This window comes from Sebastes fasciatus, chromosome 2 (genome assembly GCF_043250625.1).
Source record: "Sebastes fasciatus isolate fSebFas1 chromosome 2, fSebFas1.pri, whole genome shotgun sequence".
In the NCBI taxonomy this organism is placed as follows: Eukaryota; Metazoa; Chordata; class Actinopteri; order Perciformes; family Sebastidae; genus Sebastes; species Sebastes fasciatus.
In genome coordinates this window covers 9,630,498-9,658,026 of record NC_133796.1, presented here as the reverse complement: position 1 = coordinate 9,658,026, position 27,529 = coordinate 9,630,498, and the positions used below count along the sequence as shown (strand labels likewise).

At 40.5% G+C, this 27,529-nt stretch overlaps 1 protein-coding gene across 2 annotated transcripts in view; it reads right to left on the bottom strand.

The window, feature by feature from the left end:
* Positions 1-211: 211 nt before the first annotated feature.
* Positions 212-27,529, bottom strand: part of LOC141783572 (myocyte-specific enhancer factor 2A-like) — a 52,485-nt gene continuing 25,167 nt past the window's right edge. For both annotated transcript variants that reach the window (XM_074660956.1, XM_074660962.1), the window contains 8 exons: positions 25,603-25,806; positions 13,309-13,443; positions 12,318-12,528; positions 11,677-11,730; positions 9,371-9,531; positions 3,264-3,390; positions 2,600-2,702; positions 212-1,270 (listed from right to left, as the gene is read on the bottom strand). In XM_074660956.1, the coding sequence (XP_074517057.1) occupies positions 940-1,270; positions 2,600-2,702; positions 3,264-3,390; positions 9,371-9,531; positions 11,677-11,730; positions 12,318-12,528; positions 13,309-13,443; positions 25,603-25,806 (1,326 nt within the window). In that variant the 3' untranslated portion in view covers positions 212-939. The remainder of the gene's footprint in view (positions 1,271-2,599; positions 2,703-3,263; positions 3,391-9,370; positions 9,532-11,676; positions 11,731-12,317; positions 12,529-13,308; positions 13,444-25,602; positions 25,807-27,529) is intronic.

Genomic DNA, 27,529 nt, shown 5'->3' with positions numbered 1-27,529 from the left:
TGGTAGTAGGAGTATTGCAATGCACAGCTGGTTTCAAGATAGTGCAGCATGGCGTACTTCACAAAACGTATCCAACAGAAAAAAAGAAAAAAGATATGAGTAAGGAAATAACTCATAAATGTGGCATTCATCCACAAAAATATGTTTTTGTACAATCTGGTAGAGGTGCCGTATTTCACTCAGATAAATACAGATAGACAGATCAACAATATATAGTTACACCAAAAGGGTTATATATTAAAGATAGTATATACAAAACAATAACAACATACTTCGGTAGTACATACAGAACAAGTGTCCATGGCTTTCAGTTTTCAATCTGAATGAAATATTGTCTTATTCTGTGCACAATATAAAAACACACACAACATAAAAACAGCATACTGCTTTGGCTGATATAAATAAGTATTTTTTTTTATAAAGAGGAGTAACAGGGACGATGTGGAGGGAGTATTGCTTTCATGTTGGACTGGTTCAATGTTTCAAACCCTGAGAAGATCAGACATGATTTGGGTGACACCCAGTGGGAGACACCCAGAAGCACTTCACTGCTTTACCACCAAAGTCATGAAGCCACAAGACTGACAGACAACACTAATCTCACTTCTTCTGTGCACAGTACTGCATCCCACTGGATAAGAAAATGACAGATTGTACTGCAATTGGACCCACATGATCAGTCTGTGATGCTTAAACGATTTATATTATAAAAGGACGGCATGTTGTGTTTTAAGTACCACTGAAGAAGATGAAATAATTCTGGCAGATCCAGAATTTTCAGACCAATTTTGCTCAACCCTTCTGAAAAATCTGACCACCAAATTAAAACAAAAAACAAAGATAACTTAATCAAAATTACAGAACACATCAATACAAATCACATTTCATTTGCATAACAGTGTCCTTCCTGGTGTTGTGTCGTCATGTGACTCTAAGGGTCTATGTCACCCAGTTGTCCATTCGGATTCGTTTGACCGTCGGACTGTCCCTGCCCTCTGACCGACCCATGGGGAGCGGGTGGAAGTCCAGCCGCTGCTGCTGCTGCTGCTCGTCCCGGTCGCTGCCACCCTCGTGGGAGCTGCAGGAGGAGCTGACGCTGTCTGCAGGAGACCTCCCTATCTCTGCTCTGGCGGACAGGTGAGGATGAAGAGGGGCATGAGCCTGGGTCATGTACCCTGATTGGCTGAGGTGGTCGCGTGGTGGGGAGATTGGCTCAGCTTTGATGTTGATGTTGTGGTTGGTGTTGATGGAGAGACTGGAGCTCCCCGACCTATACAGAAGGAGGGACAGAGGAAGAGGATGTTTTATGGCTGTTACTGTGGATTAAGGGCGCCACCTGCTGGTGAAACTAACAGGTCTGCAGACAAATGGTGCGTTCCAATACCCATCCATCCATTATCTGTAACCGCTTATCCTATTCAGGGCCGCGGGGGGGCTGGAGCCAATCCAAGATGACATTGGGCGAAGGTGGGGTACACTGCAAGATGATCTATAGTTTAACATTCACCATTATCCTGTAACTGTCACTTGTGGCCACAGTGGCCGCGGTTAAGCAAAAGTTACATAGCCTTGCTTAAAGTTATAATGGAGAATTTTTATAGTTACTTTAATTAATTGAAGTCAAGGATCTGAATAATTCCTCCACCACTTAACTTCAATGTGAAGTTGCCATCAGTAGTAGAATCTCATATTTGTCCTGCAATAATATGCCTCAAGTCAGTAGCCTCTCTCTTCATTACCAAGTCACATCACATCTCTGTCATCTACTGTACATCATTACTTTATCTGTTTTGTACACTGTATATGTCAGGTGATTTTAACTTAGTGTAAATAAACTGTGTTAACAAACTGTGAAACTGTAAAACCTGTTATGAGTCATTAAAGGAATAATATGGAACCGTTGTCGGTTGCTGTGTGTAAACAACCTCCACAGTTCAACGAGCCGAGAGGGAGAGAGAGAGAGATCAGTGATGGTCGAGTGAGTTATAGAGTGACTGAAGAGAGCAAGAACGTTATTTTCTGATTGTTTCCCGGCGGTTATGTTCTAAAACACACAACTAACTCCGCACAACTGTGGCTGTGGTTCAGCGCTGCTCTCGTCAAACTACAGACACACATAGATCATAGCTGCACTTACAGCACAGAGAGGAGCAGGGGGGGATCCCTGGAACACATGCACATAACACAACCCCATTCTCATTCGTGAAATACGGACGCTTTGTATCTAACAGAATAAACAGGGACTCGTGAGTCGGTATTAGAAGCCGAGGGGTGTGACACAGCCGCGAGATTGGACGAGCTGAACGGGCTGTACACCCTGCGCGCTGTTCTTGGCTGAAGGTTACACCCCCACGTGGGGCCCAGAGGCTGTTTGCAGACGCCCAGAAGCGTCCAGAGTAAAGCAAAATAATAAGAAAAGAGAGAATACAGGCAAAGGGCTGTAGGGTCTCTGCAGAAACAGACACCGCCACACATTTCTAGTGGGGCATAAGTGATGACTGAGAGCGATTATTTTTGTATCAGTCCATGCATTGTTTTTTAGTTAATTATTGCATATTATATCTTTAAGAGAGAAAGGTTAACAGTGTCCGGTACTTACCCCAGTGAGCCCAGCTGGTGTTGCTGCCATGTCGCCATTGAGCCCAAAGAGGGGCCTGTAGGGGAGCCGAATCCCGACAGCTCCGCACTGTTCAGGGAGTAATCTAAGAGACGACATGTAAGCATGATAGCAAACAAAACTGATATATCAAGCCTGTCTTCTTTGATTCAGTATCAGTCTTAAAAGCTTCTGTGAAACTCACATAATGTTTAAACCATCTGAAACTTTCACTCTCACTAACTTTCACTGGAGAGCTTTAGTGTCCCCTGATGGCCCAAATTTAATTTTGGATAAAAATCATCATATTTAAAGATACTGACTATCCTAATACATATCTATATATCTTTGCATTATTTCAAAATACAGATACAGTTAGTAAAACCCTAACAAAATGTCCAAAATAGCTGCCTTCCTTATGTAGCTTAATGCTAAGAACTCACAGTCCTGTTCTTCAGATAATAAGGTAAATATGACATGTTATTCTGTTTATCCTGTTCTCTCATTTGAAGTGCAACAGCACATAAATGATAATCTAACCTATCCATTAAATGAAGTGAAGCAAAAAAAATAAAGAACAACAGCAACATTTCAATGTCTTGGGGTCCTCAGGAGCTACGCTAATGACAGCAATACAATACAAATCCTAATAATAATCATCAGGTACCGTTGTTGTATGCAGAGCTGATGCCGGAGTAGACCAGACTCTGGTGAGACAGACTGGGTGTGGTGATGGAGACCACTGGAGTGGACAGAGACTGGCTAGACTGACTGCTGCTCAGCCTCTGGTTGCTCTGGAAATACATAACACATACACAGTCACTAAGTTTATTCATTTAAAATCTGTCTTCTCTCTTTCTGTTGCTTTTCTGTGCTTAGATTGCAGTTATATTGTACAGTGAATGACATGCAGCCTAACATGGCCTGTGATGCCCCATTTCAACCACATGATGTCAGTATAGATTCATTTTTCACATGGAGTCTTTCAACAGTGAGTGAGAACTTCTTCCCTTCAAATAAAAATAAGAATAAAATATACCTTCTGGTACGTCCACTCTGTATTAACCTTAACTTATTCTTTACTTAATAATTTCCTACATTTCCCAGAATGCCTCCAACTTCCAGAGAGCATATCTGAACTTACGATATGATACACTTTATTGTCCCCTTGGGGAAATTTGTCTTGGACTCAGTGCTGCACACCACCAGCTGCCTCCACAGCAGCATCAATAAATAGAAACATTAAAAGCAAACAACAATCCACATGTAAACAGAAAAACACATAATGTAAACCACAAACAACATATATTGCACATTACCCATATTGCACAAGATCTATATAAAACAGCATAAATAAGAGATAAAAATAAGATTAAGAGCACCATGACGGTATTGCACAACCCTACAGCCTCAAGAAACATTATTTAAATTTTTTAATTTTGATCGAGGTGGGCACAAACAAGTTTTTAAAACGGTTCAGTTTGCATTTGGGGACTCTGTATCGTCTGCCAGATGGTAAGAGCTCATAGTGGAGGATTTGAGATGGGTCAGACAATACTCTCTGCGCTTGCCTAAGAACAGACTGCTCATATATTGACTGGAGGGAAGGGTTTTCAGTCCTCCCTATAACCTTAGAACTTGCTGGGGTTCAGCGTCCCATTTAAGAATACGCTGAACAGGACACAAGGCTGCTGATGGATGCTGAATGTTTTGCATTACTAAACGTCAACCAGACATTCACCAACCTGCCAATGTCTTCAGTTAGTAATATCGAATCCCTGCAAATCCATCTGTCATGACTCAGTATCTCAAAACACAGAGGGCCTCGTTTGTATAACATTTCTTGACATGCAATGTTATCCTCTAAATTACTTGGTTCAATTTTGAGCTATTTTGCGAGATTAAGTGTTTTGCATTTCAACTGGTAGCAGTCTTGTTAAGGAATCAGGCTTACTACTAGGCTAACTACTGCAACCTCAGTGCTAATTCACTTGATTAGAGTGTTTTAACAATTAATTAAAAACACTAAATACCAGCAGGCAATTCATTCTTAATCACTCAGTCTCAAATTAAGCTAGAAAACAAGTTGGTTTGGCACACTTTATGCCTGGCTGGTAAAGCTGCTGGGAATCAGAACGGGTGGCTCTTTAACTTCACACATTTCTAACAGTCATTAGAAGTTTTGTGTTGTTCCTCTCTGGGCTGTTGCCGTTCCATGCCGATAATGTCAGCAATGACATCACCCTGAATGAAGTCATTCACTGCTGAACGCACGCACGCACGCACGCACGCACGCACGCACGCACGCACGCACGCACGCACGCACGCACGCACGCACGCACGCACGCACGCACGCACGCACGCACACACATAAAAATGTGTGTTAACCAACTGATACATGCCTAACACTAACACGCTAAAAAAAGTTAACCCAATGTGACTGCCTGGAACATTACATTGTGCTTCCTTCCGGTTTCCCTGTGTGCTCTCTGTGGTATCCCCGTCACTATGCGTGACAAATGCCTTGCTAACCACTGTAGTGATGATGGTTAACACATGAGAAATGCAGACATGCTCAGTTATATAAGGATGTTGCTTTAAAGAAATGCACAAATAAAAAAAATGCAATTTGCATTTGTTCCTGCAAAAACAAAAAACAGTACACAGAGCCTACTGTACACACTTACATGCACACACATTATGCATAGAGGAGGAAGTGAAAGGCAGTTTCAAAATGATAAAAAAAAAAAACAGGAGTTGCTTTCTGACCACATCTTTTACTGCAGATAATGAAAAGCAGAAACAAACACATGTCATCATCAGAGCAGTTACCACCCTCTTCTGTTGGTTTAAACACTATGGAAATGTTAGCATGCTATTGGTTATGGTTTTGTTGCGTGTGTCAACTGCACGTCAGCGTCAACCCATAAAAGCTGGTATTCAACACTCTCACACCGCTGAAAAGGACCATGCTAACGGCTAAACTGCTCCTGTAAACATGATGACTATTAATTATTTGTCATCCGGTGATCAACAATAATCATCTCAGAAAAAGCGATGATGAGAAATTATGATGATCAAAAAAATACATGATCAAATTTGGACTCAATTCTGTAGAGGCAGTGTTGACTGCCACATGTAGGATGAAAGGGTGTGTGTTCATTTACAATTTCTCCACCTGAAATTGAATCACACCGTATTTTATTAATACTAATTAGTATCCCTAAATGAGTCTTGATAAAAGGCTTTAAAGGCAACACATGAAGTGCTTTCAATTTGTAAATTTCTAATTATGGAAATTCTCCAGAAAGTAACAAAAACCTCTTTTCATATTCCAAAAAAAATGTGAAATTATGTTTACATCTGGATAAAGTGTTTTTAAATGTGTTTGTTAAATGTAATTACTAGGGCTGAACCCATTAGCATTCACATATCTAGAGGTCAGAGGTCAAGGGACCCCTTTGAAAATGGCCATGACAATTTTTCCTCGCCAAAATTTAGCCTCCTTCCTTCTAGCTTTAACTGAGCCCGCTATAACCTAAAAATCGCAAGTTGCATTAATTCGTTAAAAGAAATTAGTGGCGTTAAAACGAATTTGCATTAACACGTTATTGCATTGCAATTTTGACAACCCTAGTAATTAAACCATATCTCCCGTAAGGCTGGACTTATTAATGTTAACAGGCAATAACAGGAGAGAAGGGGAAATGCTGTCCTTATACTGATGGAAAATGTAGAAAATCCACCAGCCAGCAGAGTAATGGAGCAGTTTGGTCACCATAGTAAAGAAAAAAAAACAACATCTTTGTTCCATTGTTTGCTAATAGTTACATCATGTTTGAGCATAGTGTGGGAGGGAAGGGCAACAGTAAGGGAGTTAAGGGCAAATCAATAACTTCAATAACACAGCTCAGCTGCTGAGTGTACAATCTGAAGGAAGAAAGACTCTCTGAAACTCCTTCTAGACTCTCCAGAGCAGGGAGTTACTTCACCAAACCATTTCATGCATCTAATCACCGAAACTTCTTGTACCGTGCACTTTTTTAAGGGTCTGCTTGTGCCACAATTGTGATGTGAGTAGAATGTAACAGCATGTTATTTCTGAATCTTGAGCCTCCACAGAGAATCTGCACTCGCTTTCCAACAAAGTGGATGAATTGGCAGCCCGCTTGAAATATCATCAATCTTTTTGTGTGGCCTTCCAAAACAAATTTTATGAATTTGTAAATGACAGGATTTATGTTTCTTTCACTGAAATGCATAATGAAGTTCTTCAGGATGGAGACAAATTCAGTCTGGCAAAAAGATCATGGGGGGGGGAGGGTGTCTCAAGCAGTGGTGTCAAGTTGTGTGTAAAGGAAAAACTACACACAAATAACACTTAACTGATTCTTGTGGTATTTCTGCAAATGTTACCACAGACTGCAGAGATCATGGTATCTAATTTCCTCCTTAATATAAAAGATACTACACACGCCCCTGTCATTACCAGTGAGGTCGCCCTCAACCTTTGCTGTTTTGGCTTCACAATCTACTGTAAAACATTTTTTTAATACTACAGCCAAGGTTATAAAATAGAGGCTCCCTTCAGTGCTAAGAGTTATCAGTCCACTGTTTTGAACAATAGGCCGCTCTTATGTAGATTTCTCAGATTAAAATAGTTGTTTCATGTAAAACGATAAACAACAGCTAATAACAACACAAAAATACTGAAGTTAAAGAGGCAAGAAAAAGCAAAAACGCACAGTTTTTAGTAGAGACAGAATTGTACATGGACAGAAGAAATGTATAACCACAGTAATGGCTTCCAGAGGAGTTTCTGACCACTAGTGCTACAATGTTTTGATGAACAGGTCCCTGAATTGTTTGGATCTTGTCTTGTAACCCGCAGGCATTGGCTCATATGACAAATATTGTCAGTTAGTGGCCGTAAAGTGTAAAGGGTAGCAACACGCCAGTAAAAGAGGAGAAGAAGACTGTAAATGGATGTAAACAATGCAGCCAAAATGAGGTTGTTCCATGAGGTATGAAATGCATTCAATATGATTGTAAGGTCAGCGAGCCTTTCTTTAAGGTGGCTAAAATATGTTTTTTTGCCTTCCCCGTCCACAGCACTGTATTGCTTTGCTCTCGTGTCGGTGCTCCTGTCTGTTTCTCGATGCTGGGGCCACACCGACCGTCATCTACTGTAGGTAATACACCTACAATGGATGAGTACCTCATACAACCCCACTTCAAAACACCCAAACTATCACTTTAAGGATGCATACAATGTTTTTTAACTATGTTAGTTCACGATGAAAAGTGAAAACCTGCAGACTCCACTGAAAGGGACTATGGATCGTGAAGAGGATTACTGACAACTCATGCCTTGAAGTCAATTATTTTTTAAATCAGGCGAGCAATTCTTTGCCAATATTGATGTGTGGAACAGAGAGATCCTGTCCTCTTTAAAAGAACAATGATTTCATTGCACACTCACCAACCATCTGGTCCAGATGGTGTCGAACTAAAAAAGTTGCTGAGCAATTCTGTGGTGATCTGCATCATCTATTTACTCTGTTCTTGTCTGCGTCCAACAAAACATTGTGTTCCAATCTGGTTCCTCAGACTCAGGCACTGAAAGGCTTCTGGCCTGTGTTTTTACTGAGTTGTGCATAAGCAGCTAAGAAGTGCAACATTTTATAAAGTTGTGGTTGTGGATCTGTCAACTTGTTTCCATATTTGCTTCCACCTAGTGGCCAAAAATCAAATAATGCAGTTTAAAGTATTATTGTATTAAAGGGATAGTTCAGGTGTTTTGAGGTGGGGTTGTATGAGGTTCTTATCCATAGTCAGTGTATTACCTACAGTAGATCGGCACGCCCCCAGTTTGGAGAAGCAGACAGGAGTTACTGCACGGAACCAAAGCAACTGACTGCTGTGGACGGGCAAGACATATTTTAGTCACCTGAAAGAAAGGCCCACCTGAAAAATATCAATATCAGTTTAAGTGTACACTATATTTAGAAAATTTTCACGCTTTACTTTGCCGTCAGACAGCCCTTTCCGACTGGGAACTGAAGCCGTTGTATCCATCTATGCTCTCATCAAAGCCACCAGACTCCATTAAAAAAACTTTAATTTTACCCAGCAGAACATGGAGGTTGCTGGTCTACCGCTGCCGCGATCGGTTAGTTTGTTTGTGCTATTGTGTGACTTTGGTGAACCCAAACTAACCACAGTCACACAATAACACAAGCGATCGAGGCAGCGGTAGTCCAGCAACTCCTGCGTTCGTCGAGGAAAAATTGTAGGTGTTTTCAACGGAGTCTGGTGGCTTTGGCGAAGAGCATAGATAACGGCTTCAGTTCCCTGTCACAAACATAGACATATAGATGTCTCATGGTAAGGTAATTTGGCAAAAATATACGAAACATTGCGTACACTTAAACTAAAATGTTTTTTTTTAGGTGAGCCTTTATTTTAGGTGACTAAAATATGTTTTTCTGCTGCTCCCGTCCACAGCAGTACGTTGCTTTGGTTGGGTGTGGTAACTCCTGCCTGCTTCACCAAACTGGGGGCGTGCCAACCGTCATCTACTGTAGGTAATACATTGACTATAGATAAGCACTTCATACAACCCCACTTCAAAACAAACTACCCGTTAACAACCAGCCTCAAGAAGAGCATTTCTTCACAGACAGTGCCAAAAATGGAGGATATTCTTCATCCTTATTAACCTCTGTGAGGACCTGTGTTGAGGTCCTAAATATAAGAACCACACACACTTACCAGTGTTTGCATCATTCCTTTGGACTGAGGGATGACCACTCGAAGGTCTGTCTTGCGGCTGGTGGGGACCAGGCTGTTCCCAAGAGGTGGAAGAGGAGGAGATTTGGGTGGTATGATCTTCCCCAAGCTGCCTCCACCAGGTGAGCCCACAAAACCGTTCACTGAACACAGAAACAAAGAAATATAAGGACATTTGAGAAGTGGTGGAAAAGAAATCCCAAACTTCCCCTAAGAATTCACTAACAGGTTGACTGACTGATTGATGATGGAGAATATGAGCTTTTCTACACAGACCAGGAGCCCTGTATGTGCAATCTGTTCAAATAAACATTGTGCCGGGATATTTTCAGAGCCTCTTACAGTCTTTTTCTTTTCAGTGTAAAAGCACAATGCACCTACATTTAGAAATATTTTAAGATTAGGAAAGTGCGTTAAAAGCAAGGGGAAGGTTACAGTCCCATGCGTTAGATCCATTAAATCAACCTGTCCACCGCCAGGCTCTGAATGGAGAACGGAGAAAGTATGGCTATATATTATACAGGAGATAATAATGAATAATTGATCTTTTCTTGCTCTTGACATTACATAATGGCGGTGTTCTTATGAGACATGCTGTTCTGGGAGGGAGAGCACGAAGATGACAGGCAGGATAGTTTGCAAGGACAGTTTGTGAGATCCAACGGTACAGACAAATAAAGCTGACATAAACCAGCAACAAATGACACTGAGGTGCCTCCAGACTCATTAAACAGCACAGCTACTTCCACTAGCATTTAAGCTGAAACCGTTCAAATGTTCTGATGTGAAGTAGTCACAGAACGTACCTCGTCTGTGTTGAAAACATGATACATTTACGATGTACAGATGCGTGGGTGAATTTTTCTTACATTGCACAGTGATAATATAGTATGTCTGTGATGGATAAATGAAAGTGTAATCGGCCTGGACCCTGAGCTGCTGATACATGACAGTACATGTGGGTTGCACTCTTTTGACAGACATTCAGTGGCTTTTCTAATGATCTTTTTACGTAATTTCACCTATTTTTAAATTTCCTCAAACAGCAGTTTAACCACTCCAACTGCATTTTAGTTTTCTATAAATAAAGACTGTTATCAAAATTGTATTAGTAGTAAATGCTCTGATAATTTTTTTTCTACAGGTCAAATTGACTTACAGAATCATAAATGTATTGTCATGATTTTTTTCTGCTAAATGATCTCTGATAAACTGAGCGTCTTTAAAGCTCACAGCACTAACACAATAAAATAGTACAATATAAAACAATATAATATAATAATATGGATATGAAACATTTGTTTGACTGTCAGGCATGCTATTAGGTTGTACATGGTTATGAAAAAGCAGATTTCCCAACAGTAACTGGCCTGATCTGTTGGACACTGAACACAACAGCAGATTGGCTGCCACAGACACACAGATAGAGAGAGATAGAGAGAGAGAGAGAGAGAGAGAGAGAGAGAGAGAGAGAGAGAGAGAGAGAGAGAGAGAGAGAGGTCACAGCAGGTAAACTCCCATCAGGGAGGATGCTGTGTACAGAGTGTGTGAGGTGAGGTGATGTGAGGTGATGTGAGGTAAGGTAGTACTTATACTTTAGAGTGTTTACACACTACAGAGAGACTTCTAATGAGGATCAAAAGAATAATGAACTAAACTTCCCAGATGACAACGTTCTGAAGCAACCATAGGCTGTATATAAAGATGGACGACATGTCTCCATAATCCTCCCATCCCTATCCCGGATACGGAGCTGCCATCTTGATATTTTGACATTATTTGGAGCCAGAGTCTGCACAGCAGTGATTGGGGGGGGCCGGAGCCGCGGTATCGAGTTCCCGCCAACACACCCGTCAGAGCTAATCATAAGCCGAGTGCGGCCGCAGCTTGCTAGCGTGAGCCACCGAGCTGTCATGTCTTTATATACAGTCAACAAAGCAACCAATAGTAAGAAGGTCAAAGGTCAGTTGCTGAACCACTAGAATCATCATGACACGTGGTAGAAAGATTTTTTTGCCACTATAGACAACCTCTCATTTTTCATTTCTGCATCTAACCTGCACTGATAGTGAAGGATTTTCCAGAAATAAAAAGCCATACATGAAAATGTAACACATTCATGTACAGTATATAATTATATTATTCTTTACTCTGAATAACTGTGTTATCTTAAGTACTTCCTTGGTCCACAATAAGTTGAATGACATATTTAAGTGCTCTAGTGATGGTGCAGCTTAAAGGTAACGTTTTGCCAGAGTGTGTTTGTATGACTCCTGAGAGATACATACCAACTGGTCCAGACCCATTTTGCAGAGACATATCAGAGCTGCCCTGCAGGCCACCTGAGGATAAAGACACACACACACACTGATTGTTATTTGATTTCTTTTCCCACCAGTTTGTGTACTGTAACTACTGTCACGAATCCAACTGGTTTTGCTGGTCGTCAGAATTTGTTTGCTGGTCTTCGTTTTTTCTAAATTGTCACCATCTATTTCGTCTGTTATATCTTTGCAAATAAACTGAATATAACCAAATATTTCAAATATGCAGTGACTCACTGCAGGAGAGAATGCACATTAAATGTAGACGTAAGCCCTATTAGGACAAGGTTTAATTCTCTAGAGGAGGTTGGCGATTTTAAAATTGCATGTGCTGGTTAATGTGTTCCTTTTTTCCCCTCTCTAGTACCTAATACAGTCCTATTTGCCTGCTGTGATATTTGTCACAGTTAGTTGGTCCTCCCATCATTTTAGGTCCCCTCCAGACAAAATGTGAACCACTAAATTTACCTTCACAAATTGTTGTGTTTCCTATGATTGAGTTTCATCAGCTCAGTGTGCAAAATGTGTTTAGTTATGAAAGAGCAAGGCAAATATCTTATTACCCGTCTTCCCCTGGAATATTAAGCACACACACATGCACACACCTGTGTTTCCAGTGCTGGGAGGTCTTTGTGGAGGGTTCATGTTTCGGTGGAGGTGTGTGTGATGTGAAGAGAGGATCCCACTGTCAGCCAGAGCTGCTGTGGCTGCAGCTAGAGCTTGGGAGGTCGGTCCTCCTCCTCCTCCTCCTCCTCCTGCACCGGGGCTGTACGACATGCTGCCATGCATGTAGTTCTGCTGTGGATGGACGGTGGGCTGGAGAGGGAGTGACAGATAGAGACAGCTTGATCAATACCAGAACACAATACTTGTAATGAGCCACAATCTGTTTTTGTCTTTTATTTTGCCTTCTTGCGTTTTATGTTTCTATGTTTGTTTAACCAGGTACCTCATCAAAGGGGTCAAGCATATGATCACCAACTAACTGACATAAATCTGACATTTTGCCCCACATTTTATGCTGTAGAAATAAAAAGAAAGGGAAGAATAATCCGGGCTGCACGGTGGTGCAGTGGTTAGCACTGGCGCCTCACAGCTAGAGGGTTGCAGGTTCAAATCCGGCTTGGGACCCTTCTGTGTGGAGTTTGCATGTTCTCCCCGTGTTAGCGTGGGTTTTCTCCGGGTACTCCGGTTTCCTCCCACAGTCCAAAGACATGCAGGTTAGGTTAATTGTGGACTCTAAATTGCCCGTAGGTGTGAGTGTGAGCGTGAATGGTTGTCTGTCTCTATGTGTCAGCCCTGCGATGGACTGGCGACCTGTCCAGGGTGTACCCTGCCTTCGCCCAATGTCGGCTGGGATCGGCTCCAGCCCCCCCGCGACCCCTAACGGGATAAGCGGTTGCAGATGGATGGATGGATGGATGGAAGAATAATCCCAATCAAAACCAAGAGGATTTTAAAGCCAGTGGGGGAATATGCCAATGGGTTACAGTCTCTTAACAGACTTCCAATATTATTAAACAAGGCTTTGATCTGCATCAGCAGAGCTGCTCAGTGGCATACTGGCTGTAGACAATACACTATAGCGCAACTTACAATTTTATGACTCTTCATCATGTTGTCGAACTCTTCATTAATCTTCTTGTATTTCTCCTCAGTGTTGGGGGTGAGGACGTAGGAGGCGTCAGCATCGGGGCTGTCACAGCCTCTGTGCTCCTTCTTGTTCAGGGCCTGCAGGTGAGATAAACACAGAGGAGAAGCATTACAAATATTGATTAAAAAGCATTGGTTAAAAAAGTAGAAATTGCACCAACATCAATAGCTCGTTGGCACGGCTTACAGTGGCCTGTAGTTGACATTCATTATAAAGCCACATTTTCCCCAGAGAGAGTGGTGAGCTGACTACTGAGAGCAGAAAGCACTTCATAAATCACAACCAACCAGTTTGTTAAAAATGATTTACATATCTATTTGAAATCTTTCTAAATCCTTCCGTATGTAGAAGTCCTTCATTACAGACCACAATGTCTAAAATACAGTAGAATTTACAAAGAACATACAGCTTTGAAACACATGGGTTCAGTGTTTTTTTCTCCCAACCCCCCCATCATATTTTCCTATTACTTTGCCTCCCTTCTCATCGCCCCTGAAATGAAACGGTTTCTGTCGTTATTTTTCAACATATAGAGCAGAGCTGTACGATCCTACAAAGGTAAAGGGCAGAAAATATAGAAACAGAAGTTGAGGAAAGGGGTTTAAAGTTTTAATGTTGGCCAGCAAAGTGGCTTCAATTCCTTCGTTTTACGCTGATTATTTTACCCCTCACAAAGCACCACAGAACCTACATAATTACTTAAAAACGCAGATACAGTATGCTTTTATCATTTGGGAGTGCAGGGGGAAAATGCATTATATATGCAAACAAATTGTGGTCTTTCAGTTTTCTGGTCATAGTTTTCTGCTACTATTTATATCAAAATCAATGTAATAAATCCATCTACAATTTAATACAAGATTTTATAGTATACCTAGCATCCCAATACCTACTTTCCTTACCTTTCCTACCTACCTAAAAACGTTTGTTAAATAAATTAGACAGAAATACAGATAAAAACTGAATAAAATAAGCACTTCACAAATTGAAAAAGAGCCAAGCTGATCAGTTTGAACTTAAAACACATAAATTATTCAGCATCAGTATATAATTACATTTGTCCATGTCACAAGCTGAGGTATTGCAGAACACAGGATGTGTATAGTTCTGGTTGGTCCCTGTCTAATATGTGGTTAAAGAGCAGGAAGGACAACAAACCACTAACAGGACTAGAAACCAGATCTGGTTCTCAAGAGGTTCACAGTATAAAGAAAACACTGAGGCCATATTTACATTTCTGCAGGGCTGTAAATGAAGTCCTTTACTGTGATTCTCGATACAGTAAAGACGGGGAAACACATTTTTACCCTGTGGTAAAATGCCTCTTAAAGGGCCAGTGTGTAGCATTTTGGGAGATTTATCAGCAGAAATGGAATATAATATTCATAACTATGTTTTAATCAGTGTATAATCACCTGAAACGAAGAATCGTTGTGTTTTTGTTAGCTTAGAATGAGCCCTTCACATCTACATAGGGAGCGGTCTTCTTCACGGAGTCCGCCGTGTTGCTCCGCCATGTTCCTACAGTAGCCCAGAACGGACAAACCAAACACTGACTCTAGAGAGGGCCTTTCGCGTTTTTACATTACCTGAAGGCCACTGTGGTACTCCGATACACTGCTGCAAAGTGCCAAACTGTGCTACCGCCAGCCGCCGTCTGACTTCTGGTGCTCCTAAAGTGGCAACCACAGTTTTGCACACGGTGACTCACGTTACCAGTCTTAGAAAGGGAGGAGTGAGTGGAGGGGTACTCAGTTGGTTGCAATCTGCAACCACACAACTAGATGCCACCAAATCCTACACACTGTACCTTTAATGTGTTACTTTGCAACAACATTAAAAAAGTTGTGTGGCGTTTGGTTCATTACACATTATTTGTGTTTTGATGTTAGAAAACTGTTTCCAAGGACTTCAGACACAGGGTGTTTTACCAGCTGTTCCCAGCGTTTGAAACACCATCAATATTAACAAAGGTCCAGGATGGTTGAAACATATAGTACAGTTGCTGAGCAGCTGCATTCATGCTTTAGCCAAATATCATCTGCCCATAAAGCATATATTCTTCTTCTCTCGAGTGTCTGACAGTTTGTTTGCCTTTATGAGCTTTGAAGCAGCGTGACAGACACAAAGCTGGTCTGAGTAGTGCACATATTAACAGTAGTCTTCCTCAAGAGAGATGCTGCTCCACATCACAGACTTTCTCATCTATATTCACAGCAGCCTTTTAAACACAATGGACTGGAGTAAGCAGATATTTTTATAGCGAGCCTGAAACAACTTTGGGTTTGGTTGGGTGTTTATAGTGGTGTAGGGGTGGATAGACAGGGAAATAAAAGGCAAAACGTTGGCTGTTGATGCGTCCCCGAGCACCACAGAGATATAGCCGTCAAATGAGATTCATTAGCACAAACAAATCTGTAGAGGATCGTATTACTGTCAGCAGCACAGCTGGGACAAATATCCACACCGCTGCAGAAAGGCAGTCCTGGTCAAGAAAATGCTGCTTTGAGGAAGGAAGAACCTGATCATTACATTTAGGTTAGGCTCAGGGTAAAGGCTGGGGTTAGGCATGAAGTTGTGATGGCAAGGTTAAAGGGATAGTTTGGGTGTTTTGAAGATTGTTTTAGGTGAGCCTTTCATTTAGGTGGCTTAAATATGTTTTGCTGCCGGCCCCGTCCACAGCAGTACCTTGTTTTGGTTCCGTGTCAGGTAGCAGCGTCCCTTATAGGTGTTTATGTATCATCAATCATCAACAACACTTAAAATTATAATATTATTGTTACAATTTACACACATGAAAATAGGATGTGGAACTGAAACTTGTGATATTAATATTGTCAGTATAGAAACCTCTCTCTGATAATGATACCAGATTTATTAACCACAATGGTTCTGATAAAAGTTCACATCTTGTCGGTTTCTATCGTGATATTTGTACATCCTTGCATCAATATCCTGCTAATAGTTTAATGATCTCTAACTCCTTTTGTAACATACTGGGATTATAAAAGTGTCTTTACATCACATCATATCTTTAACATATCCACTGTTTGACTCTGACCCCTGCTATAACAACATAAGGCACATTACATGTTCATAAAGGTGTGCGCTTGTTGGGTTTTTAAGCACGGAAGCATCTATAACAGATTTAAGTTTTAACTTGCATGAGCAGATTTTTTGGGCCACTTGGGGGCAGCAAAAACCATCCTTTTATTTCTGTTTTGATCTCTACCAACTCCTGAGGGAAATATCTGACTCTTCAGCTGCTAAATGCTCCTCTATGTTCATTAGATACTCGCTAACTTTGTCTGTCCGTCATGGTAAGCAGGTAGTGTACAGTGGGGTTTTTAGAGCTTTTTTAGCTGGAAACAGCTGCTTGCTGCGGCAGGAAACTACTGAAGGTTGGTGAGAGTGAACCGAAACGCTCAATAGAGCTGAGGGGAACTGCAAAGTTGGCTCATAACTTTCTGTGGGTTCATCACTACGAGCGACACCTTTCACATCACACATAGTTATGTGACCCATTGTTGATACAGCAGCTTTAAGTCCAAAGAGAGGAATGCACATTCATATATATATATAAAGAAAGCATTTTTTGTGATGGCAAATTTCAAATTGAAAATGTCTGCACCACATTAAAAAAAACATATGTAATGCCCATTGTAAATAAAAAGGAAACCAAGCAAGGACTTGGCATTGTTCAGGAGGTTTAGACGGATTAGGTTTATATAATTGGTTTAAAACATGGACGGATGAATTGATGGATGTTAATTTACAGCACCTGGACTTCAGTACAGGAGTCAATGTAAAAAATCAAATCATAGCGGCATCACGCGAGCCTATGAGATGACCTCACATCTCTGGCATCCATCATCTCATCTCTGCTCCTCATTACATTACACGTCATAGCGTGAAAAGGACAGACCAACACACCAGCCAGCTGACTGTCTGTCCACCACATGTCCTCTACATTCCCAGACACTGGTAGGTATTAGGAGCTTTAAACACACACTCGCAAGTCTATTTTCACCACAGGCCTCAATTACTACATTTTAACAACTGGTGACCACTTAGAGAAGTCACACGCTCAGTTCCCGCTCAATTCAATGGCTGGTTATTTCCACACGCCAGTAACCATGAAGCTGGCCAGCTCAAATAAGGACACACGCAGTGTTCGGCTTGTTCAAATCAGTACAAGCTTTGTCTAAAGCTGTCAGTCAGTTTGCGATTGCTATTTTGTCTAATTATGGGATGGTGCATTATGTTACCGTGTAGCAGTGCCACGAATATTATCAGTCAAAATGACAGGTGGCAAAGGAATTATTCATTAGTGATCTAAAAATTCTAGAAATTACAAGTAATATGGCCCTGACATACACTCTGACACACACAGTACAGGAATAAAAAAGACTATTATTACTATTACCATATTTTTTACAATGTCAAAAGGCTGCCCCTCTTAGTTGATTAGTCAACTGATCGGTCGTCTTGGTCTTAGTCGACTAAGATTTCTTTTGTCGATATGCTGCTTTTATGCTTTTCTTTATGCTGAATGACTTATTTCCAAGAAACTTATGAGCACATCTCTGGTAAACATGAGATTTAAAGTGGTGCTTTTGTGTGAATCTTTGTCGAGGAACTCAGTTTTACAAATCTGTCGATTAAATCAACTAATCTTTTAGTCAACAAAAATGTACTTAGTGTTTGTCGATTAAGAATTTCTTTGGTCGAGGACAACCTTACTTTTCAGCCATCAAATGCCAATGGCAAGTAAGAAGAGACACAACACTTTGATGTTCCAAAATATTAATTAATTTGTACATTCAACACTTGCTCAATGCCACGGTTCAGTAAGAGCAATGGCCCTGCTCCTGCTCCATTAAAGCACTGTAGTATCAGTTTTATCACAACATCGCAGGGAAGTACATAACTTGTATTGTTGAGATATCACACAAAACTCTGCTAAAAAGTCTGGAATGTGTCTGTGTAAACAAAAAGTGCTGTAGTGCAATTAAATATTCATCCCTTCTTACGAGGGCTTTATGTGTCTGTCACGTGAAAATAAACTCAGGCACAGATTCTGCTCCAACTGTCACATTTACAACAGAAAGAGATGCAGGACTGATCACAATCTGGCTGTCTAATTGCAATCATAACTTGTAAAATACCTGCAAGCATATCGTAAACATTACAGTAAGTTGACACAGACCCCAGATTCCAGCATTGATATTCAACGCATAATTACTCAGCAATCATTATTAACGAGGTGAGGTGAAATGAGCCGAATTACAACAGATGGGAAGTTTTTGTTTGCTCAGCATCAGGAGTTTGTTACTCTACTCTGATTCAGTTGTGAACTCTGCTTCACCTTACAACCAAAGGGGAGGGATGAGGACAGCTGTTACTAATCCTGTGACCACTTCAGTTTCTTTATATGTCTCACACCATTCTCAGGTAGCTTTACAGCTCATCTTTAAATATGGGGGAGGTACAGCTCCTATGAAAGGAAGTTATTTTCTTTAGAGAATGGACAGTGGGACCAGCCCGTATAAATGCCACAATAATGCACAAGGCATTTAGCGTGCAATAAGTACGCCTTTCCTGATTTCCGCATGTCTTTTGTACGCCATGTATCTTGTACTGACTGCAATGTAAAAGCATCCGCGTATACATGCTACGGTAAGAGTTAGTGACGTAGTATAAAAAGCGAGAAAGATCAATCATGGTGGGCGAGTGGAGAAGTGGATAGGCCCAACAAACACCTGACTTTTAACCAGGAGACCTGTGTTCAAGACCATTGTTTTGTTTTGTAAGTGACATTTGTCACGTGAGTTTGTCACATATTTGTTGTTGACGTTTGTGATGTGTTTTCCGTAGTTGTTTTACTTAGTTTACTTATTTATTTTAAGCCCAACCGTGACGTTTTTCCCTTATCCTAACTAAGTAGTTTTCTTGCCTAAACCTAACTGCGGATGTTTAAGTGACGTACAAATGACAAGCGAAATGCGGCGTACAAATGACATACGAAAAGGCTAAAATGTGTACTCGTAACATGTGGAATGTCCGTGTAATGTTGGGGTATTTATATGCCTTCCTGTGAGACTAGTACCAGCGACAGTATGAGGGCACAGAGGGACACAGAGTAGACCAAAGAGAGAAGGGTCTAGTGGGATTTGGTCCAAGACCCACCAGGCTATATGTGGCTCCACAGATGCTGGTTCAAACCACTACATCATGTCTGGGCACTGACGACTATCTTAAAATGTCTGTTCGAGGACCCGAGAGTGCGTGTCTCCTTATCATCTCAAATGTCAAAGTGGGCTTTAGTGGATCTCCAAAGGCATGTGGATCATTGCCACCATGAGGCGCGAGCTGCAACGTTAAGCATCTTAACATGCAAGGGTGATGTCTTGTTGCTGTTGGGGCTGCATCAAAGATAAAATAAGGCCCCTCTTTTTCCCCCTGGAGAGAGTCTTTTCCAGTTGGGTGATTGCCCTATAGGCTAAGAATAGGGAGGACACAGTAGTGTTTGAGATGTGATTCGACACATCTGTGGCAGATAAGCGCACACACTTTCTAAGTCCATGCAGTTTCTGAAGATAGATTTCTCATAAGACATCCTATCATATTTGACTTCGACCGCTCTGCTGTACGCCACAGTGTCAGGTTTCTGTGTATCATAGTTTTCACTTTCTGTTATGGTTCTCATTTATCTCTGGGCTCTGCAGGCTGAAATGACTACATTGCATACCTTGGACGGCTGCTCTGTTGTTGCTGAAACTCAACTCTGCTGCACACAAACCTGTCTCATTATTATGACAAAAGTAATCCGTCAGTGAGATTAGCTGACCAGTTGACTGACTTTGTAGTTGTTTTAGCTGGCAGACCATCATCATCATCATCATAGTAAAAAAAAAAGAGCCTTCCTGGCCTCCACCTTCATTTTATGTTGACGTTACTCTTTTATCTCCTCTGTATGGAGATAGATCAGTAGAGTGTTTTTCAAAAGACTGTTATTGCTGGAAGTCAAACTGAAATTAAAATTCTGTTTAGCTAAGAAATCATTACATATTCATAGTCGTAAATTTCTGTTATCATCTCATCAATATGCATCTAAATCTACCTCTAATTTAAAAAAAACTTTTTATGAAGGGTGTTGTATAGACTGTGTAACTGAAGTATCATGATAGAAAGGATCCAGACAGTGGAATAAACTCACTCACTTGGAAACCCTGTATATTTTAAGAAAAAGAAAAACTTAAATAGTCAAGTTATATAACTAACAAAGGAGACAAGGTTTCCTGGACAAACAATGGGCATCAATGATTGGTCGTTAGACATTCACAGATCACTCGTGTCTGTCCAGATTCGCTAAAGGCGAATAAAAAGTCGTTAAATCTAGGGAGATAGTTCCTAGGTTGACAGCACTGAGATTGATACCACTCTCATATCGGTACAGTAAATATGAAGCAGCCCTGTCCTGGCACTAAAGCTCATCTACACTTTACACCTTGTTGTTCAGTCTGTACAAAAAAAGCAGAAAAACAGCGCTTAGTTTTCCGGAGGCTTATGTGCTGGACTATTTCTCGTCCTGTCCTGTCCAGACATGAGTGGTATCAGTCTTCTCATCTAACTGTCAGCAAGAAAGCCAACACAGTCTCACAGCAGTTTGTGAAATAGTCACGAAATTTAATATATTTTATTCGTGTACATAGGCACAAATTAGCCTTTTGTTTTCGTGAAGCTCAGCACGACTTTCAACGTGTTATTTTTTATGTGTTTCATTTCCCCTCCAGTCTTTTCAAAATACAACTACTTAGTTAGATTGAGGAAAAGATTGACTTGGTTAGGTTTAAGCAACAAACTTCTTAGTTAAGTTTAGGAAAAGATCGACTTGGTTAGGCTTAGGCAACAAAACTACTTAGATAGGTTTAGGAAAAGATTGTGGTTTGGGTTAAAATAACTCTGGATGTGGCGTAACTTAAGTACGGAAGTTATGTAACAAATAAATCAACTTTGACTTGTGGTTTCACAAACACCGGTCTCCTGGGTGAAAGTCCTGTGTTTTTTGACCCACACATCCACCCCGACCTCTTCCCATGCTAGCGTTCGCCGCTCATTATACTACCCGGTTCACAATTACGTAGATTACATACGAAATGATTTCGTGCTGACTATCACAAAAATTTTTTTAAAATCATGTCTATGAACATGAATCAATACATTAAATTTCGTGACTATTTCACAAACTGCTGTGCGACTGGGCTGAGAAAGCGACTAAGCGTATTTCCCCAAAAGTCAAACTAATCCTTCACAACACTAATGGTGGATAGCTGACTCTAGGTAGGTTTGTTAAAAAGGGGAAAACATGCTTTGTATTAAAATCTAGCTACACATTATGATGTTTCTCTGGTCAGCAACGCACCACGACAGCTTAACTAAGCTTTAAAAGATACTTATACTACTAAACAAAGTTAAAAGATAGAGTGTATGCTGGATTTGTAGACTCCCTGTGTGTGACAAAGAAACTTGTGAGCTTGTTTTTGTGTTTGTGCCAGAGAGATAATCATCAGCAAACATCATGCCCCATCAAACAACGACAATAAATCCAAAGAAACTTTCTGCCAGTCCGCCGGGACGTGGGAAGTCTGTTGCAGCCAGTCGGGTATTATGTTACACATAGTCAAATATCATGCTTGAATGTTGCAAATGGACTGACCGATATGTAAAAGACCAACCTCTCACTTTCCAGGTTTTGTTTTAACCAGCCTGTCTGTCTGCGTGACATGTGTGGGAATAAACAAATAAGGGCTCAAAGCAGGCAAATGAAGCCCGGCTAATGGCCTTCAGAGCAGACACAGGTGACTGCTTGTGGCTTACTACAGCAGGAGAATAGACATGATTATGCTATTTAGAATCATAATGGGTGATATGATAATGATGCATGTTAACCTCTACCACTACTATCGCTACATCTAAGAGGATGAATTACACAGTTGTGGTCTTTGGAGAGGCTTTACTGTTTCACATGCATGTTCCTGATCATCCCAAAGATTGTATTGGCTTCAGGTTTGCTTGTTTTTTTGTTCTTTGCAGTCCTATAACTGTCTTATTCGCCTTGAGAAACAATGTTAGATTTACTCAGTGGTGGATGAAGTACCTGAAAGCAACACTTATCTAACCAGAAAATGACTTTAGTAGAAGTTAAAGTCACCTATTACCTGAGTAAAAGACCTAGTGTCCGATATTTACTGTACTTAAGTATCAAAAGTCATATTCTGATATTAAATGTACTTAAATATTGAAAGTAAAAGTACAAGTAAATGCTGTTAATAATAAAGCAAGCAATTTTGAGATTTATGAAGTTATGCAGTTTTCCTCTTAACATGTACACCATCTTAAAGATGGAGGCTATATTATACTTGAAGAAAAACAAGGTCTTCACAACTTAAAGGATTTAAAGAACAAAATCCAGTTTTTCCTTCCCTCGTAGTCTCAAGTAGCAAGTAGCATAATCTGACACATGCAGCCTGCTTTAAGAGCACTTTGTTTGCACTCGACCATCACCTGAATGATGTAACTTGCAAGCTAGGACCACTGATTCGCCAAACCTGCTAGCTTGCAGTCGTAACGAGTAACGAAGATGCTTAGGGGAAATGTATCGGAGTAAAAGTACACATTTTATTTAGGAAATGCAGAGGAGTAAAAGTTGACAGAAATATAAAACCTCAAACAAAGTTCTTAAATACTTTAAAGAAGTATAATTACTATGTGACAATACACCGCTGGATTTACTTGGGATGGTTAAGTTTGAGTCAGTGATTCCGGTAGGATGCTGAGTGAATGTAGAAAGAAGCTGGAAAACAGGCCTGGACTCTCCTGAAACACACTTGAACACTGAAGCTACTTTCCTTTTCAGGAAAGGGGAAAGAGGCATTTTGAAAATAAACACAGTTAGTTTGGGAAGTTTAGCTTCCTTTACAGTTGACAGTTTGTGTGTGTGTGTGTGTGTGTGAGTAGTAGCTTCAGGCTCTCAGCAAGGCAAACACGCATTAGAGGCTTACATAAACAGCCAGAACGTGAGTCACGATGACCATTCATTTTTAATGGCAGCTGCAATGAGTACGTGCTGTGAGAGACGGGACAGCGTTGCTCAGGGACCATGATGCAACAACGGCTGGATCTCATCTTATCACTGAAAACATCTATCTGTCGCCAGTGGGCTACGACTGGTGTGAGTTAATGCTTGATAAACACTCTCACAGATGATTTGCATAATCCAAAATCGGAAGACCAGCCCATCAGTAGTCTTTTATCTATTTCCTGCAAATTTATGATGTGAAAATCTCAGTCTTAAGTCCATCTTGTATCAGCACTGCAAAATCTTGCTGTGCCTCACTTCCTGAGTAAACAAAACAGGATGCACTGGGCAGATGTTCCACCATTACAGTCATTTCTTATTTTGACGTGTATGTCTGTTCACCCACTCAACAAACAGGCCTGCCATGTTTGGTGATTAAAATGAACAAACCATCAAGGAGCTGCTACACAGTCACCTTTTCTCTCTTTTACAACAATGCTAATTGCCAAAAATGACTCTTCATCACACTTAAACTATATCAAAGTGTTTGCATGCAAACAGTACACAGCTACCTACCAGAGATCATTTTTGTATCAAACCTTTTGTCACATTTTGGTGAAGTTGACCACCTTGCCAAATTTGGTCATTCTAAAAACTCTAAGAAACCCATATTTGAAATGTGTAATCTGTGGAATTTTCCTGATAGCTTTATTTTTTTTTCAGTATTAGGACTTCATTTTCCCACAGGGTTTCAACCAGTATTATCACATTAACTCCTGATTGTCCTTTGACGTCCTATTATTCTGTGCCATGTAAGTCAGCACGAAATTACTCCACTGCCTGAGTTGTTACAGGGACATTCCTGTTAGTCTCTCCTGCCTCTCCAATGTTACAGCTAGTCTTGGCATGCACTTTGTGTTGTATATAAATTTCAGCATTTATGTGTTCCCTCGAATGACAAAAATACATTAAATGTCTTTCAAAATGTATATTCTACTGCCTCAAATTTAAAAAGAAGTAAGACAGCTGCAACACAGGCGAGAAGTGAAACGGGTGTAGTCATGCTTGTTGATGTTGTCGTTGGCACACAAAATAGCCTGTTTCGACACATCTTTTCTATTTCCCTATGTAAATCAGTCACCGTGTTATGCGTTATGTATATTCATGCAAACATCCAACACCCTAGGTGCATCAACAACTTTCGTCCGTTGTGCAAATGCAACACATACAGAAAAGTTGCTATTCTTACAGGCGACCCCTCCACCACATCTTCCCTCAACCCGTGTCTCGTGCTCTCATTGGCTGGTGCTCCCTGACAGACTCCCCGACAGGTCCAGATATTTAGCGTGCTAGTAATCTGGAATGTGTCTGCGAGGCACCGGCGAGCCTCTCGACTCGTGTCTTTGAACAGTTCACACATGGCGCTCGAGTGCCGAGCCAACGCGGATTTGCCTCTGATCTGGGGCTTGTCGGCGAGTGGAAAATCAGGGCTAAAGTCGAGTAGAGTGAACGAGGCATTAACGACTTCTGCTGAGTCCTCTGCCGTAACCCTTTCTAGAAATTCATCTTTTTTAAACACAATGCATGCAACACATGCAGTAATTTCCTTCCTTAATCCTCTAAATGGATGCTAACAGCGTCAAAGCCTTCAGAACAAATATTGAGGAATTTTTTGTTTTACAATGTCAAGATCTCGCTCACTCTCTCTCCTTCCTGCTGGTACTACAAATTATATTCCCCCTCTTTCACTGTCTTTTCTTTTTCTGTATTTACTCTCTACTAACTGTCCATTGGAAAAAAAACTAAAAATGTTTACGGTCAGCTATCAATTCCCAAGGCATGAATCATGAGAAACGCTATCAAATCTTTTCTATCATTTTGCGATTGTTAATGCAAAATAGGCTGTTGAAGAATGTGAAGCATACTTACATTTACCTGGCACTCACAACACTATTTACGCTGAGTGCAACAGCATAATAGGTTTCACTAGATCATCCATCAAAAGTAAAGAGGAAAAAGAAAGTTCACATTTTCTCTCCAAACACAGACTATACATTAAGACTGTACTGGGTACCATATTTTGTCAGGTCAAAGCTCTTCAATGACAACACTAACATTATGACATGAGACTGAACTAAATCGCACTGCCACTCACCTCTACAATGTCACAGTTGGTTCTGCTCTCGTGGGGTTCGTTGTACTCGGTGTATTTCAACAGGACTTTGTCCATGTCGGTGCTGGCATACTGGAACAGCTTGTTGGAGCTGTTGAAGATGATGAGGGCGATCTCACAGTCACACAGAACGCTCAACTCATAGGCCTTCTTCATCAGACCAAACTTCCTTTTCATGAAAGTCACCTAGAAAGACAGAAATCAAGGGTCAATTTAGTTTTCTTTAAACATCCGCTCCTATCCCCGGACATTAAAGATGCTCACTGGCAGACAAACAAGCAGTTTACATGCAGAGAGAACAAAATGGATGAAAAAAAAAAGTGATGAAGAACAGTAAATATGAAGCAGCCCTGTCCTGGCACTAAAGCTCATTAACACTTTACAGCTTGTTGTTCAGTCTGTTCAAAAAAAGCGGAAAAACAATGCTTAGTTTTCCAGAGGCTTATGTGCTGGACTATTTCTCATCCTGTCCTGTCCAGACATGAGTGGTATCAGTCTTCTCATCTAACTGTCAGCAAGAAAGACAACACAGTCTCACGGCAGCTGATGAAGCCAAAATCAGTTGCTCATCTGCATATTCTTCACATTTTCCTCTTCATTTTCTATGACCTAAAGCATATTGTGAGCTGTCACAAGAACACTCTATAATTTGTACAGATAAGACGTGTTAGTAGAAGATATACAATAATAATGATAAATGTATCTGTGTAGGGAGGTGGAAACCTAAGGGGGGTTTCATTTCAGGCTTGGGCTGCTTAATTATGGCAAAAATCATAATCCCAATTATTTTGGTCAATATTGAGATCACGTTTATTTAACATTATTACTCATATGGAATCAATGCATTTATTATTATTTTTTTAAAAGTCTGTTTAACTGCGAATTTTCTTGAACTTTAAAAATAATTCAACTGAAAAACAAATAAAAAATAAAAATAAAATAAAATAATTAAATAATACAAAAATAATAAATAAAAATAAATTATATCAAAATACGTAAGATCAATGTTGTAACATTAATGCATTTCCACAATCAATACTGAAAACTATTAAACATAAATATTCAATATACTGTATAATAATATATGAAAAATACGTCGTAATGCACTGCCACAACCTACTGAAAACTCCTAAACATATATTCAGCATTTTGGTAAACTATATTCAACATATTCCAGTGTAAGACAAAACAAAACGGGAGCATCATTGCGAAACTGAATGTGGCACAATAATCCTATCGTCTCGATTATCTCGTTTTCATAATCGTTGGAAGCCAAAATCGTAATTGAAATTAAAGTTCATTAATCACCCAGCCCTATTTCAGACATTTGGCTGCTGCTGCTCTTAGAAGAACTGATAATGAGCCAATGAACACAGCGGTAGCACGGGCTACTGACACAAAATCAACTGACACCGAAATACACAGTCTGTTGCTGCCAGAACCTCGTAGTGTAGACAGATAAGAAAAGTGATTAAAAATGTGTCTGTGTCACACAGGAAGGGGAGGAGAAGGGAGGAGGGGGGTTCCCAAAAAGAGGGTGGCAATAACATGGAAATAAGCTTCTACTGGAATACTACTGATTGAGTGGGTGGGGAAAGCAACTGAGTAATGTTTCCCCTCCCTTGATGATTACTATCAAGGTGTTCAGCCTTGATTGTAATCATATTCCTTGAAAGTCCAAATACTGTCAGTAAACAAGCTCTCTTGAAACCTCAATTTTTGTGAGAGTGAAAAAACCTGTCTGATACGCTATTGTGTTTTATTGAATGAATTTAAATCAAACATTACAGCCGTGGTCGTTGCAGACACACCTGGCGGAGATCTGCACTCTACTGAGTGCACTTTATAGTCTGTAGTCTTCCTTCCATCATAGCCTCTGGGACTGAGCCCTGACTCATGTCATCACATA